Source organism: Myxine glutinosa, chromosome 6 (genome assembly GCF_964187855.1).
Source record: "Myxine glutinosa chromosome 6, kmMyxGlut1.1, whole genome shotgun sequence".
NCBI classification, from domain to species: domain Eukaryota; kingdom Metazoa; phylum Chordata; class Myxini; order Myxiniformes; family Myxinidae; genus Myxine; species Myxine glutinosa.
In genome coordinates, this window is record NC_136266.1 from 169,452,774 (window position 1) to 169,469,703 (window position 16,930).

Consider the following 16,930-nt stretch of genomic DNA (forward strand, 5'->3'; position numbering starts at 1 on the left):
TTATTGTTTTATTGGGAACTAGCAGAAGTACCCGGCATTGCCGGGCGGGGGAGGAGAGGGGGAAGGGGAGGGGAGGGGAACGGGGGGGGGGGAGCGAGCCCCTTGGCAAAGCGAGCGATTTTTTTTTTCATAGCGTCATAGCGTTCATAGCGTCATAGCGATTTTTTTTTCATAGCGTCATAGCGTCATAGCGTTCATAGCGTCATATCGTTCATAGCGGTCATAGCGTTTCATAGCGTTTCATAGCGTCATAGCGATTTTTTTTTTCATAGCGTCATAGCGTTCATAGCGTCATATCGTTCATAGCGGTCATAGCGTTTCATAGCGTTTCATAGCGTCATAGCGATTTTTTTTTTCATAGCGTCATATCGTTCATAGCGTCATATCGTTCATAGCGTCATCACGTGATCGCTCTGAGCGAATCAGCGCCCACCTGCTCTGATTCCGTTGATTCCGTGCGCTGAAATGCGCTGAGGTAAATATGAATAAAAAATATGGATCGTCAAATATTTTGAGTTCGGCCATGTTCGTCCCAGGCTCATGGCCATGTTTATGCCAAATATCAAGCACGTAAGCCTCTCCGTTTAGGAGTCTATCGGTAACATCACACACACACACACACACACACACACACACACACACACACACACACACACACACACACACACACACACACACACACACACACACACACACACACACACACACACACAAACTGTGTTTTATATATACTAGGGCATGCCCGTACTATATATATGCCCGTACTATATATCTATCTAAAATTATATCCCCCCCCTCTATTTACATGAAATGGTTTGGTCCATTCGCAACGCCAAAGCGAACGGCGAACGGCTTGCGAGTACAGTGACAATCCCCCCCCTCTATTTACATGAAATGGTTTCGTCCATTCGCAACGACCACAGAACCCCCCCCCCCCCTCTATTTACATGGAATGGTTTGGTCCATTCGCAACGCCGGCACACGCGATCGTTCGCTGCTCTCTGATTGGTTGAATCGTTTTTTGGACATAGCTCGGTAAGTAATTGTCCGATTAATATGAAACCTTGAAAAGGCACATCCTCGGGTCCCCAGCAATATACCTGGCAAGTTAAAAGTATATCGGACCCGTGGTTGTCGAGAAACAGCGGTCACAGACAAACGTACAGACAGACAGAGATTACTGGAATTATAGATAGATAGATTATTTAAATATAATTAAATACATCATTTATTTGCAATGTTTGCGTGCAGGGAAAGTTTTCTCTCTTGTCTGATGTGTGGGCATTTGGTGTGCTGCTCTGGGAACTGCTGTCCAAGTGCCGAGAACAACCGTATACTTGGCTCTCTGATGAGCAAGTTGTCTCCAATGCTGCAAATATCTTCCAAGGACATCCTCACCAGGTGCGTGTTTGAAGAAACATCTTTCTGAGCGTTGTGCCCTAGAAATGTGCCTGTGTGCAGAAGAGGCCCATGAAAGTAAATTTGGGTTGGATTCATGGGGGTAGAAAAATATCAAGGCTTTGGATGGGGTGAAGATAACAGATAGTGGAGAACAGCTGGTTTGAAGACCTGGAGGGAGGAGTGAGATTGAAGAGAGCGTGGGAGTTTGTTCCAGAGTTGGGAAAAAAGAGGAGTGAAGGTGAGCAGAGAGTCCTGATTTTGGTAGTTTGGTATACAAGATCGAGGCTCGTGTAAGAGCTAACATTAATCACAAAAAAGACAGACACATAAAACATACAATAAAGGGAGCGGGAGACAAGATGGGGAGAGAGAGGGAAGCACACAAGTACAACATTTGAGAGCAGGGACATTGGGAGATCTGTGGGAGGGAGAGGGCTTGGGGGGAGGAGGCACGGGAAGGGGGGGGGGGGGGGTGGGAGAGGTATAAAACACAAGGACACTGCAAGGACTTCCAGGAAAGAAGTCGGAATTTCAAAAATGTGGATCTGGGGTGAATTAACGGGGGTAGAAAAGATCAAGGTTTTCGATGGGGGGAGATAAGAGATGGCGGTGTTTGCTTATGGAGTTATTTTGGTTGGGGAACACCCAGAGGCTGGTAATGGTGGATTTTGCCACAGCAGCAGAATTTAGTTAGAAGGTTCACAAATAACACAGCTGAACATTGACTTTTATGAACTACCAGGTGAGCAACACGCACCTTATTTGCAATGCAAGTTCAATTCACGAGTACGTTATTCACACACAGTACATTTGCAGGTAAAGCAACATCAGTTAACCAATTGTTACAGATACGACTTTGATGGTATGGTGGGCCGAGCGGGATGGCCGCCGTATCCGTACAAGTTACCCGATTGTGCCCGAACGTTGACTAGCCGCGCCATGCTGGCTCAATAGGAAAGAGAAGACACCCGGCTGGGTTACAATAACACAATACGACACCAAGGGTTCAGTTCTCAAGACCTCCGGAGGAGATTATATTCGTACGGAAAGGTCAGATTACAGGGGCTAGAGTTATAATCACAGAAAGACAGGCACTTAGACACAACCTTATATTATTCCCGACAGACCACAGAGAAACAGGACAAAAACTGACTCACACGGGGTTTGATGGCTAGGAAAGGCAGATAGCGATGGCTCAAGGTGCACTCTTGGCTCAAAGCAGGGTACACGGTTCGGTCCAGAGATGCGGGGAGGTCTCGTCGCAGCGCTCAGAGGTGACGTTCTTTCTCAGGCCTCTCCAAACTCAGGCGCATCTGTTTCAGCGCTCGCAGGTCCGTCTTTCTCCAGCTGGGGGCGAATCTGGGGTGTCTGGGGTCGAAGTTAAGTCTGTTCACAATTGTATTTTGTCGAAACTGTATTTATCTTTCGGTGTGTGAAGTTATTGTGTGCAACTTTGGTTGTTTCTCGGTGTTTATCTTTCATAAATTGATCGTCTGTTTGCCGTGTCGTGTCTTGAGGCCTTGTACAGTGTGCACTGTACAACCTTGAGGCTTTGTTTTTCTCTCAGTGGTCCGTCGTTTGTGATCCAATAACTTTCGTTCTCTGTATTCCCAGTCTTTTCACCCATAGCCTACTTCCTTGTGTAAATCTCAACTCAACAAAAAAAAAAAAAAAAAAAAAAAAAAAAAAAAAAAAAAAAAAAAAAAAAAAAAAAAAAAAAAAAAAAAAAAAAAAAAAAAAAAAAAAACATTTTCCTTCTCTGTTATCATTCGTTTATTCATTCTTATTCGTTCGTTCGTTCTTCGACCACGTGTTTCTCCCCCATTTCCCCAGATAGTTTTCACTCATTAACCTTCAATGTTTACACTTTCCCCTCAAGTTATGTATTCCGTCATATTTTATAACACCTTTTTCTTCTTCTTCTTTAAAAGGCTGCTTTCGACTTGCTCACCAAATCAATTCATCCCAAAAAAAATATCCATCTCCTATAGTGCCTTTGTTCTACATTCCCTAAACTCGCCTGCACTCCATCCTCCATCCAGCGTCCTTAAACGTATTTTTAACTCGAAGGTCACAAGCAACTCATTTTGCAATAAATGTTCGTTTCCCATAAATCGTACACTTTCAAAAATCCAATCTCACCCCTCCCCTCCAAATCTTCCCCATAACCCCTCCCCTCCAAATCTTCCCCATCACCCCTCCCCTCCAAATCTTCCCCATCACCCATCCCTTTCAAATCTCCCCCCTTGCCCCCTCCCTCCTAAACGACCCCCTCACCCCTCCCCGCCAAGACGCCCCCTCGCCCCTCCCCTCCTAGACTCCTGCCTCACCCCTCCCCTCCAAATCTCCCCCATATCCCATCCCTTTCAAATCCCTCCCCTTGCCCCTTCCCTCCCAAACTTCCCCCTCACCCCTCCCCTTCAAATCTCTCCACCCTCATTGCTTCTCAATTTCCCCCCTCTTACTCCCCCTCCTCAAAGCGTCCTCCCCGCTTCTTCCCCCTTCAAACTCTCACCTCCATCTCCCCCAACCTTCTGCCTCGCTCTTCCCCCTCCTCAAATAACACCTCATTGTGGCTCACCCAATCACCATCAAACCTTTTGTCCGCCCCATCCTTCCCTTTCTCCGAGCTATTCTGAAATCTCTGACACACCTTCAACAGCTCTCCCTACCTCTTCCACCTCTTCCACATCTTACCCTACCCCTCCTCCCCCCTGTTCTGTATCTGATGCTCCCCCTTCCTCTTCATTAACGGTATGGACCTCAAACATCCGGGGCCTTCGTTCAAACTTAACTGATCTCTCCATACAGGTTGCTTCTGTCAAACCAGACGTGATCTGCTTAACAGAAACTTTCCTCCTTTATGATGTCTCTGATTCCATAGTATCTCTCCCGGGCTACTCCCTCCTCCGGTATGATAGACCTGAGCCTCGTCCTGGAGGCGGGGTTGCTATCTTTATCAAAAACTCTCTTCCTCACTCGCCCTGCACTGCACTCTCTCCACCTCACCCCCAGGAATACCTCTGGCTACGGCTTCCCCTTCGCTCCCACCTCTTGTTCATATGTGTGTTGTACCGTCCACCAAACAGTGATGACTCCATCTACATCTCGCTGTCTGATGATATGGACCAACTTCTATCTACTCATCCCAACTCTCTCTTCCTCATATGTGGTGATTTCAACTGTCATCATGCCAGTTGGCTGGGTGTGGGTACCTCTCTCACCAGCCATGGCTCCTCAGCAAAGGACTTCTGCGACTCACTGGGACTGACACAATCTGTCAATTTCCCGACCCGGATCTCAGTCAACGGAACATCTTCTCTTCTGGACTTGGTTATGACTAACTTCCCTGAAAATGTCTGCTGCTCTTCTTCTGCTCCGATCGGATCATCTGATCATGTCCTTGTTAAAGTGGACATCTCTCTGACCATCCTCAGGGAGCCTGCTCAGCGTCGACGAGTCTGGCATTTCACTCAGGCCAACTGGCACGGTCTTCAAGCAGCCATCAATCATCTGGACTGGTCTCCCATTTCTACCACCTCTGACATCAACTCATCCTGGGAATTCTTCCAAAGTAAATTGCTCTCTCTCATGCACAGATTTATCCCATCTCGTCTTCAGTTGTCTTACCCTTCCTCCCGTCCATGGTACACGGAATCTTGTGGTGAGGCTGTTGCCCAGAAACAACTTGCCTTCGTCTCCTGGAAAGCAAATCCAACGGAAGGAAATCTCATTTCCTTTCACAAAGCCCGAAACAAGTGTGTGTCCACCCTCAGGAGAGCCAGGAAACAATATCTCTCCGTTCTCAAGACCGAACTCTCTTATCTGTCTCCCTCTTCCAAATCCTGGTGGCGTCTGGTCAAATCCGTTTCTGGTGTTTGTTCCCCCTCCATCCCCTCCCTTACCTCAAACGGCTACACAGCTGACTCCGCACGTGAAAAAGCTGAATGCCTCAACTCTGTGTTTGCCTCTAAATCTTGTGTCCCAAACCCATCCCTCTCTGTACCCACCATACCCAGTCGTACCCTGCTGCTCCTGGACTCCGTGTCCTTTCCTCCTGACAAGGTGGAAAAGTTTCTGTCAACCCTCGACTCTGATTCTGCAACTGGACCCGACGGCATCAGCCCACGGGTCCTAAAATCCTGCTCTGCTGCTCTATCTCACCCTCTCTCTGTTCTCTTCACCCTCTCTTTTGCTCAAGGTCAACTGCCATCTGCTTGGAAATCAGCCAACATCACCGCTTTGCACAAAAAAGGTGCAAAAACAGATCCTAGCAACTACAGACCAATCAGCCTTCTCCCAATTATCAGCAAAGTCATGGAATCCATCATTGCTTCGGATATGAAATCTTTCCTCTTCTCCAATGGCTTGATCTCTGATCATCAATTTGGTTTCAGACCAGGTCACTCTACTCTGGACATGCTGCTTCTGCTGTCTCAACAATGGATGGAGGTCCTCAATGCCAAGCAGGAAATTAGAGCTGTCTCCCTCGACATATCACGTGCCTTCGACACGGTCTGGCACCCCGCTCTGCTCACCAAACTCTCCTCCTTTGGTATCCATGGAAATCTCCACGCATGGCTGGCGGACTTCCTCTCTAGTCGTCGTCAACGTGTGGCCCTGAATGGGTTTCTCTCATCTCCTCTTCCTGTTCAGGCTGGAGTTCCCCAAGGCAGTGTTCTGGGCCCCGTGCTTTTTCTGGTCTTCATCAATGATCTCTCTGACTCTCTCGAAAATCCTCTGTATCTCTTTGCTGATGACTCTACTCTCTGCCGCTCCATTCCTCTTCCCTCAGATCGGCAGTCTGCTGCCTCCTCACTCTCTGAAGACCTGGACAAAATCACAGACTGGTCAAACAAGTGGAACATGTCTTTCAATCCTGACAAATCTCACACTCTTACTATGTCTCTCCGAAAAGATCGACTGGACAACCCTCCCATCTACTTTCTCAACAATCCTCTCCAAGAAGTTCTGTCGCTCAAGATTTTGGGTCTCACTATCTGCCATGATCTTTCTTGGGAAAACCACATTTCCAAGCTGGCCTCCAAAGCCAGTCGCCGACTGGGCATCCTCCGTCGTGCGAAGTCCTTCCTCGGCACACCTGAGCTCCTCACCACATACAAGGCTTTCATCCGCAGCTCAATGGAATACTGTTCTCCCCTATGGGCCGGTGCTCCTGCCTCACACCTAGCTCGGCTTCACGCTGTTGAAACCAAAGCTTTCAGAATTATTGGAATCTCCCGCGATGAAGCTATCTCTGAGGGCCTTTCACTCACTCACCGCAGGCAGGTAGGTGGTCTTTCTGTCTTCTACCGACTCCTCTCCGGCCTTGCACCCCCAGCTCTCTCTGTGCTCTGTCCCCCAAATATTCCTACAGGTCGCACAAGATCTGCCAGCAACCCTCTGATGGTTAAACTGCCGAAATCTCGGCTCTCTGCTCACCTTCACTCTTTCATTCCTCTTTTCTCCCGCCTCTGGAACAAACTCCCTCACTCCCTTCAATCCCACTCCTCCCTCCAGGTCTTTAAAACAGCTGTTCACCACCATCTCTTATCTTCCCCCATCCAAAACCTTGATCTTTTCTACCCCCGCTAATTCACCCCAGATCCACCTTGTTTGAAATTCCAACTTCTTTCCTGGAAGTCCTGGCAGTGTCCATATGTTTTATACCTCTCCCACCGCCCCCTTCCCACGCCCCCCCCCCCCCCCTAAAGCCCTCGCCCTCTCTCAGATCTCTCGATGTCTCCATGTCTCTCGGTCCCTGCTCTCAAATGTTGTGTTTGTGTCCTTCCCCCTCTCTCCCCATCTTGTCTACCGCTCCCTATGTTATATGTTTTATGTGTCGGTTTGTCTTTCTGTGTGATTAATGTTCGCTCTTTCACGAGCCTCGACCTTGTATACAAAAACAAAAAAAAAAAAAAAAAAAAAAAAAAAAAAAATCAGGTGTAGCTCGGCTTTTATAACTTTGTGTTGTGCATCAGGTAAAATACATACCTGCCATGGAAGGTGTTCAACTCAGAGCTACGAGATTGAATGCAAAGTTAGGTAGGCTAAGCTATGACCTCAATGAGGATTATATTAGAAAGCAGAGTAAAAAGTGGATCATGTAAAATGTTTTTTTGCATGCAAAGTCGAGGCTCATGGAAGAGCTATACAACCGAACGTGATGGAACAGAACACAGTGGGGAAACATATTGTTACAGACGCGGTTGTGGATGTTGGTTTACCGAGCGGTTTGGTATGACCGCGTCTGCACAGTTTACCCGATTATACTCGAACGTTGGCCGAGTCGCGCTATGCTAAATCAATTACGGAAAGGACACAACGGCTGGGTTAAAATGACACGACACCAGGGGTACAGTTCTCAAGACCTCCGGAGGAGGTTATAATATTGCGGAACGTTAGATTACAAGGACAAGAGAGACAGCATAGTAAGGTAGGCACTTAAATACGGTCTTATAGTAACCCCGACAGACGACAGATAAACAGGACAAGACTGACTCACACGGGGATTGATGGCAAGGAAGGGCAGGTAGTCGAGGCTCAAGGTGCACCTTGGCGCAGGGGCAGAATCGACCCGGTCCGGTCCAGAGATGCGGGAGGTCTCGTCGCGCTGGAGGTGGCGTCTGTTTCTCCTTCGTGGCTGAGGCGCATCTGACGTCACGTCCGGTAAGTCGCTGCGTATTTCCGGCGGGGAGTGACACGCCCTCGGCTCGTTAGCTCCGCCCCAGATGGAATCGGCCCGTTGCTTCTTATTGGGTGCGGGGGTTACCGGGCTCCGCCCTTGACGAGGAGCTGACAGCCAGCCCCTTTGTGGTAACCCCGTGGGCGCACATGGCAATGGCGGCTAACCAAGCCGGTGTGAGGACGCACACTCCCCGCACCGCGGCCGCGCCGCCCCCGCTGTGGTTGTAGTTGTTGTTGTTGTTATTGTTTCATGAGGAAGATGGGAGGAGGTATGGGGAGGTCCTAAACTCACTACTGGTGCCATACAATCACATTCTGGTGCAACGAAGAGTCAGAATTAATGGAAACGAGTCCTTAACTGACATAGACTAAGAATAACTAGCAAGATGTCCGAAAGTTGTCTACGTGAGATGCGGTGGACCTGGGCACGACATTTAATGGGGGAAGAAGGGGAAGGTCGGTTCTACAGAGTGTTGTTTACAGACAATGGGACTAGGGAATGGGGGATTGGGGATAGTTGGGGAGTATTGGGGAAATAGGGGAATATTTACAAGCGGATATGGAGGCCAAATCCCATATCCGCAACAATATCAACAGGTGAGGTGGAGGGAAACAACCGAGCGACACTCGGAGGATGAATGGGTGAGGGGAAGTTTGATACAAAGGAAAGAGGGAGGAGGACGCAGGAAGTGAGGAAGCTGGATACAAGCTCAAACATGGCAAGAAAGGTGCAGAAAGAAGAGGAGGGAATCCGGGGATGAAACAACAATGGAACAAAAGAATGGAAAGGTGAGTGGAGTGGTGGGAAGGGGAGAAAACGTAATAACCTGGAAGAGATGGGGTGTGTTTGACGAGGATTAATGAGGGTAGGCACAATCGTGGGCATGTATGAGGACCTGAGGAGTAGATGAACAGCCATCTTGAATCCTTGGATGGTCGAATGAGATTTAAGTGACTGAGGAAGTTGGTTCCACCGGCAAGAGAAAAGCAGAACAATTGGGTGGAAGTGAGCCTGGATTTGGGAGTTGCACCAGAAGGGGGTGCTCACAGACTGCATGCGCCTTGCAGAAACATGGGGGAGAAAGAGTAGAGGGTGCAATACCAGCCATAAGCTGATAGGAGACAGAGAGGCAACCGATATGTCTGCAATGTGGGACTAACGTGTCGAGAGATTCATCCTCAGAGAGAGATGCCAATAATTGGGAGGACCTTGCTTTCCACGGATTCAAGATCTGTAAGGTGTGAGGTAGGGGTGCCAGACCAAAGGAGAAAGTTGTACCCCATAGAGCTACAGTTGAACCGTTGTACATTTGTCATTGCTAAAAGTTCAGATTTGCCAAGGAAATATTTGACATGACAGAGGATTTCCAGTAGGTGGCGTGGTTGAGGAAGCCAACTTTGATATGTGGCTTTCCTAAGATAGATTGTGGCTTAGGGTTCTAAGTGGTGGACCAGCTCCTGATTCTGTCAATGTCTGCAGAGAGGGAAGAGGCTGCTGCCTGCATTTCTGAAAGATGGGATATCCTATTCAGAGGGTGGAATTGTCATTCCAAAGTAATCAGAAAGATCATTGGTGAAAACGAGGAAGAGAACTGGGCCATAGACTCCTACTTTGGGGGCACTCCAGCCTTGGCAGTGAGAGGAGATTTTTTTGTTTTGTTTTGTATACTGAATCGAGGCTCGTGAAAGAGCTAACATTTACTTCACAAACAAATCAACCAGACAAACAAAATATATAAAAAGAGGGAGCGGAAGACAAGATGGGGAGAGAAGGGGAAGCACACAAACATAACATTTGAGAGCAGGGAGACGTGTGGGAGGGAGAGGGCCCGGGGGGAGGAGGCATGGGAAGGGGGGGGGGGGTGGGGGTGGGAGAAGTATAAAACACAAGGACACCAAGGACTTCCAGGACAGAAGTTGGTATTTCAAAAAAGTGGATTTGTGGTGAAATTAGCAGGGGTAGAAAAGATCAAGGTTTTGGATGGGGGAACATAAGAGATGGTGGTGAACAGCTGTTTTAAATACCTGGAGGATGGAGTGGGATTGAAGAGAGTGAGGGAGTTTGTTCCAGAGGCGGGAGAAAAGAGGAATGAAGGAGTGAAGGTGAGCAGAGAGTCGAGATTTCGGCAGTTTAACCATAAGAGGGTTGCAGGCAGATCTTGTGCGACCTGTAGGAATATTTGGGGGACAGAGCCCAGAGAGAGGTGGGGGGGCAAGGCCAGCTAACATTAATCACAAAAAAACGGACACATAAAACATCTAATAAAGGGAGCGGGAGACCAGATGGGGGGGGGGGGGGAGAGAGGGAAGCACACAAGTACAATATTTGAGAGCAGGGACATCGGGAGATCTGTGGGAGGGAGAGGGCTTGGGGAGAGGAGGCACGGGAAGGAAGAGGCATGGAATTAAAAAAAAGTATCCAGACAAGTATTGGGGACTGTTGACCTGCTAGCTTCACTTCTGTCATGGGGAAGGTGTTGAATGAGACATTCATTAAGGAATTGATGGGGAACAATTTGAATAATTTAAACTCATTAAAGGTAGTCAGCATGGTTTTACTAAAGGGAGGTAATGTTTAACAAATTTATTGGAGTTCTATGAAGTAGTTTCTGATTGGGTGGTTGAGGGAGGTGCAGTGGACGTAGTGTATTTGGAGGTTCAGAAGACATTTTATAAGGTACCACATAGGAGGTTGTTCACGAAGGTGAGGAGTGGAGTGGCTGTTCAGGTATTTAACTGGATTAGAAACTGGCTTGGTGATAGGAAGCAAAAAGTGGCTGTGAATGGCAGGATGCCTGGCTCGGAAGATGTAAATAGTGCGGTACATCAGGGATCAATACTGGGACCATTATTATTCATAATTTACATCAATTAATTTTGACAGTGGGGTTAAGAGTTCATTCTAAAGTTGCAGATGATACAAAGATTGGAGGTAAGGTAGATAGCAGAGAGGAGGTGATCAGATTCACAAAAGTCTCAGTATGTATTTAGTAGATTGGGCAGAAGATTGGTAGATAGAGTTTAACATAAATAAATGTAAGGTGCTGTAATATGAAAATATGGATGGATGGATAAGAATGATGAAAATAAAGCTTACATGATCCGAGGGGCAATGTCGGAGCGTGCCACACAGGAGAAGGATCTGGGGGTAGGTAAGTAGTCAGGAAAGGTCAAACCAATAGGATTTTAGGGTGTATTCTTAGGGGTATAAATTAGATAAATCAGATGAGGTTATGTTAACACGGTATAGGAATTTAATGAGGCCTCATCTAGAATATTCTGTACGGTTTTGGTCACCACATCTAAGGAAGGACATAGTTGCCATATACAGGGTACCGCGTCGAGCCGCCACATTGATTCCAGGCCTCGATAGATTAAGATTTGATGAACGTTGGGGGAGGACAGGACTTTCTTTGTACATTGGAAAGGAGGCGATTCCATGGGGATCTGAGAGAGATTTTTTATAAATATTGAACTTTTTGGACAAGATACATTCACATGAAAAAGTAAGTACACCCCATGTAAAGTTTTGACTTTTTCAACATATTTCAACATACAGCTATTTGATTTTCATTTCAACAATATTGATAGATAAAGGTGATATAATATAACAAATATCATGAAACATTTACATTTTGTAGTCCATTGTATAATTTAAATAAACATAAATGCAAATTTCGCATGTGGAAAAAGTAAGTACACCCCTACATTTATCACTACTTCAAATACCTAAAATTAGAATCAGGTGCACCAGCTCAGGTGCAAATGATTAGAACATCGTTGGAGAGGATCTTGAAGGAACCTGTCTTATTTAAACCTCAGACATTTAGTTTGGTTTACTCTTTGTTGTTGAAGTGTGCGGCGTCACCATGCCGAGATCAAAAGAGCTCTCTGAGGCCTTCAGAAAGAAGGTTATAGATGCCTACGCGTCTGGGAATTGGATTTAAAAAGATCTCCAAACAATTTGAAATCAATCATTCGACTGTCCGGAAGATCATCTACAACTGTCCGGAAGATCAGGAGTGGGGAAGATTCCAAACAACTGCCAACTTGTTCAGGCCAGGCCACCTCAGCAAGTTCAGCCTGAGAGCAGACCGCAAGATGCTGAAAGAAATCTCTAAGGACCCCAGAATGTCATCACGCGACCTACAGGTAGCTCTTGCCACTGTTGATGGCAAAGTGCACGAGTCTACAATTAGAAAGAGGCTGCACAAATTTGATCTACATGGGAGGTGTGCCAGGAGGAAACCTTTGCCGTCCAGAAAGAACATCAGGGCAAGACTAAAGTTTGCCAATGAACACCGAGGCAAAGACCAGCACTTCTGGAACAATGTGCTCTGCACAGATGAGTCAAAGGTAGAGCTATTTGGCCACAGTACCAGAAGACATGTTTGGCGAAAACCAAAGACAGCATTTGACCGCAAGAACCTGATACCAACTGTAAAGCATGGTGGTGGAAATATTATGGTTTGGGGCAGCTTTGCTGTATCAGGGCCTGGGCAGCTCACCATCATAGAATCCACTATGAATTCTTCATTGTACCAGAGCGTGCTTGAGGATAATGTGAGGCCATCTGTCGGAAAGTTGAAGCTCAACCGAAGGTGGACCTTGCAACATGACTGACCTTAAACATACCAGTAAATCCACCAAGGAATGGCTGAAAAGAAAGAAATGGAGGGTTCTGGAATGGCCAAGTCAAAGCCCGGATCTAAATCCCATCGAGATGTTGTGGGGGGATTTGAAACGAGCTGTGCATGCAAGAAATCCCTCAAACATCGCACAGCTGAAAGAATTCTGCATGGAGGAGAGGTCAAAAATTTCTCCCAGTCGATGTCAGAGACTGGTAGACAGTTATAAGAAACGCCGACTCGAGGTTGTTTCTGCCAAAGGGGGCAATACCACCTATTAGAGCCAAGGGTGTACTTACTTTTTCCATATGCGAAATTTGCATTTATGTTTATTTAAATTATACAATGGACTACAAAATGTAAATGTTTCATGATATTTGTTATATTATATCACCTTTATCTATCAATATTGTTGAAATGAAGATCAAATAGCTCTATGTTGAAATATGTTGAAAAAGTCAAAACTTTACATGGGGTGTACTTACTTTTTCACGTGACTGTATGTGTTTGTGGAGTTTTTCAGCAGTGTTCGGTAGAGTAGGCAGTGTTGGGACCGGGAGCCATATCTTGATGGTAAAGAAGAAGATGAGCGAGGACAGTTTCAAGGCAGGTGTCTTTCAGTCGGAGAGTGGTTAATGCATGGAATTGTCTCAAAAATGATCATCATTTTGTCCAGCATGTTTTGCTTCAACAACAAGGAGAAAAATTGACGAGGAGGTGAAGGAAAATTTCGTTCCAGCTGCTTAGTTTTCTAATTAGACAAGTATCATGTGGAAACCTTTGTTTTTATTACCCTTCACTCGCGAAGCGAAAAGCAGGGTTAAGCATTCGGGTGCGTCTGTACGTGCGTACGTGTGGCGTGCGTGCGGCCGTACGTGTGTACATATGGCGTGCGTGCGGCCGTACGTGCGTACGTGTGGCGTGCTTGCGGCCGTACGTGTGTACGTATGTGTCTGCATTTTGAAAATTAATTTTCTCGGCAACCGTTGGTCCGATAGACACGAAATTTCACCATAGGAGCGCTTCTGCATATATAATCTTTTTTAGTCATAATTATGATGTCATAGGTCACGTGGTACGGACGCCAACTTGGAAAAACGTTACACCTCCATATCTCCCAATCCACTCAATGGAAAAGTTGAAACAAGGCTCATTGTCAATTACACCCCATGGGGAATAAGATATGTTGATGATGATGTCATCGGTGCCTTCATTATGATGTCATAATTCGACAAGTACATTGCTTGATCTGATCAGTATGAAAAAAAAAATTCTCTGCAACTGTTAGTCCGATTGATACAAAATGTTCACCTCCTGTAGGAGCACATCCTCCTGTCGAATATTTTAATGAGAATTATGACCGTGGATGTACAGGCGCCATCTGGGAAAAACGGAAAAACGTTACACCTCCATATCTCCAAAACCTCTCCATGGAAAAAAATTTAAACATTGCTCATTGTAAAGAACTCTGCATGGGGAATAGATGTGTTAACGATGACGTCATTGATGTCATAATTATGACGTCAAAATTTGACAGGACAACGCTTAGCCTGATCATTTTGAAATTTATTGAACGTGATCTATGCAACAATTATATTCGAGAATATAAATTTATGATGTAATCGCTCACTTAGTCTGGCAGCCATATTGGATCAAAGAAAAAAAAAGTTCAAAAACAGAAGAGTTAGCTCACAACAGGTTGACTGCACAGGGTAAGTATTCTAAGAATACCATCTTGTTTATGCCTCCGTCCCGAAGGTGGCCGGAGGCATTATGTTTTCGGGTTGTCCGTCCGTCTGTCCGGGCTGAACCTCGCTTTTCTCAGCAACCACATGTCCAATTGAGACTAAACTTTCAGGGTAGAGTGGCACCCATGCAGAATGTTTTATGATAATTGTGACGTCATCGGTCACGTGGTATGGCAGCCATCTTGGATTAAACGCAAACAATTAAAAATATATTTCTCAAAAACTGCTGAATGGAAACATTTGAAACTTGGCACATTGACAAGTACTCCCAATGGGGAACAAAAGCATGATAATGGTGACCTCAAAGGTGAAGTGGTATACCAGGCAAAAATGTTTTAATCGAATTCCTTATCCTAAAAATCTGAAATTGCATACACATGATCTATGACCCATTTGTATTGATGTATTAAATTTATGACATCATAGGTCACATGGTTCCACAACCATATTGAATTTAAGCTAAAACCTTTAAAAATCATTTTCTCCCAAACCACCAAATCGATTCACTCGAGACTTTATACGTGTGTCATTGACTAGTTTTAATATTACAATGTCCATAAATCATATAATCTTGATCAGTAAGGAAATTCAAGTGGAATAGATATGATCCCCAAGTTTTGGGTAATTGGGCAATTCTTGCATAAATATGTAATCAGTGCTTTTAGGCTTTTGCTTTTTGATTGCATCATGTGAGTAGCAGTCTCGGCTCAAGTTGCTACTGTGAATCTTGATCCAGCTCCGTGTTTTGTCCTTGTGCTGAACAATCACTAACTCCGCCGAAATATGTCTGCTACCCATTACTCACTCCCCGGAAATATGTCTGCTACCCATTACTCACTCCCCGGAAATATGTCTGCTACCCATTACTCACTCCCCGGAAATATGTCTGGCTAGCCGAATTTCTACTTGACTTCTAATATACTCTTTGAAATCTCTCCGATCTTGTACTGCTCTGTTTTCTACCACAGGAACTGTTGCCTTGTCCAGTCATTTGGCTTCCTGCACTCTGCTCCCTCATGTTGAGTTGCTGGGAAAAAGAACCCACACAGCGGCCCTTGTTTCCTCAAATTATTAATTGCCTTGAGGAACAACTTGTAGTAGAGTAACGATAATATATTGAGGATGAAGATGAGGTTGGAGCAACATGTTGCATTCCATCCTAGCAAAAGGAAATTTTTTCAAATTGGTATTGCTTGCAAATGTCTATGCTATTGCACTGTTATGAACAATCTTTTAAGATGAGACATCTTCTTTCATATACACCACATGGCTGCGGGGTGGCATCATCGGTTGGGGGTACCGTTGTGTAGCTCATGTGGGTTGAGCATGTTGCCAGACCCCAGAATTTCATGGATTGGTACCACCTGGGGTGGCAAAATCTCACTGTGTTTTCTTGAAAGGCATATACCCATAGATGGAAAAAAAACTTTGAAGCCAAGCTTGGAACGGTAGCTTAGTGCTAGTAATCACCTCTTAAAGATGGAGGACTGGGCCCGATCCGGGACCCGAAATTATGGGGTAGGGGAAATATAAATTGCGATATCGTTTGAACTAATGGTCCAATTGCTACAAATAACCACTCAAAATGTTGGAAATTTCAGGTTCTACATAACTATATCTATTATTTGCCAATATGCTAATTAAGTAGGTCAGTAGAGGTCAAAAGGTCACGAAATTTGACCCCTGCTTAAAATCTGCCCATCCGTCCAAAATATCATCACAGTTACACGACCAATGGGAATTTCTCAGCCAAAATGGGCTCAAATAGAAGTTAATAAGTGTCCAAGTCCATTTTATGCCGAAAAGTGTGGATTTTATTTGTTATAGTTATGTTATAGTGGACTGTTCAGGTTCAGTAGGGATGTTATATTTGAGATGCCTCAAGTGATTAGAATGACTGAGTTATGCAAATACCTGCTTGATTTGTTTGTAGAATCTGGTGTAGGCCTCGGTGAGGTTAAAACGTCCACTAAAAGTCACATCCATATAAAGATCAAGGGGGAGTTTGGGGAGAGTTTGCATATGATACCAGATGAGATGGGCAAATTGCTGGTCTATCCTGGCAACCTTTCACTGTCCCAGCTGGTGAAAGAAAACCAGAGGCTTAAAGAGGAACTCCTAGCTACCAAGCAGAACACCTCCAAGGTAAGTATGATGATGATAAATATGTCCACTGTCCTGAGAAATGATGTCAACCGGCATGATGTTCAAATGCCCTGGCCTCCAGTACCAGAGGAGTTGAAGGATGGAGCAGCCTTCATTCCATGCTCTTTGAAAACATTCTTGAGAATGCTCATGGCAGGCGAATCTGACTCCTCAGTTCCTGTATCGGACCGAATCCAAAGGCTTATTGGATCCATTGCGCAAGATCTCGTCTATGGCATAACCTCTGCTAAGGTAAAACCTCCCAAACACATCCTGTTGCCTTATGTTTTCTATATTGTGGAAACAACAAGACCCAACTGA

At 45.6% G+C, this 16,930-nt stretch overlaps 1 protein-coding gene across 3 annotated transcripts in view; it reads left to right on the plus strand.

Annotated features, from left to right (window-relative positions):
- Positions 1–15,882, plus strand: part of LOC137412694 (discoidin domain-containing receptor 2) — a 140,884-nt gene extending 125,002 nt beyond the window's left edge. For 2 of the 3 annotated variants that reach the window (XM_068097981.2, XM_068097982.2), the window contains 2 exons: positions 1,252–1,401; positions 15,433–15,703. In XM_068097981.2, the coding sequence (XP_067954082.2) occupies positions 1,252–1,401; positions 15,433–15,570 (288 nt within the window). In that variant the 3' untranslated portion in view covers positions 15,571–15,703. Of the gene's footprint in view, positions 1–1,251; positions 1,402–15,432 lie in introns of all 3 variants that reach the window. The other variant, XM_068097979.2, reaches the window with a different exon arrangement.
- The last annotated feature ends 1,048 nt before the right edge of the window (positions 15,883–16,930 follow it).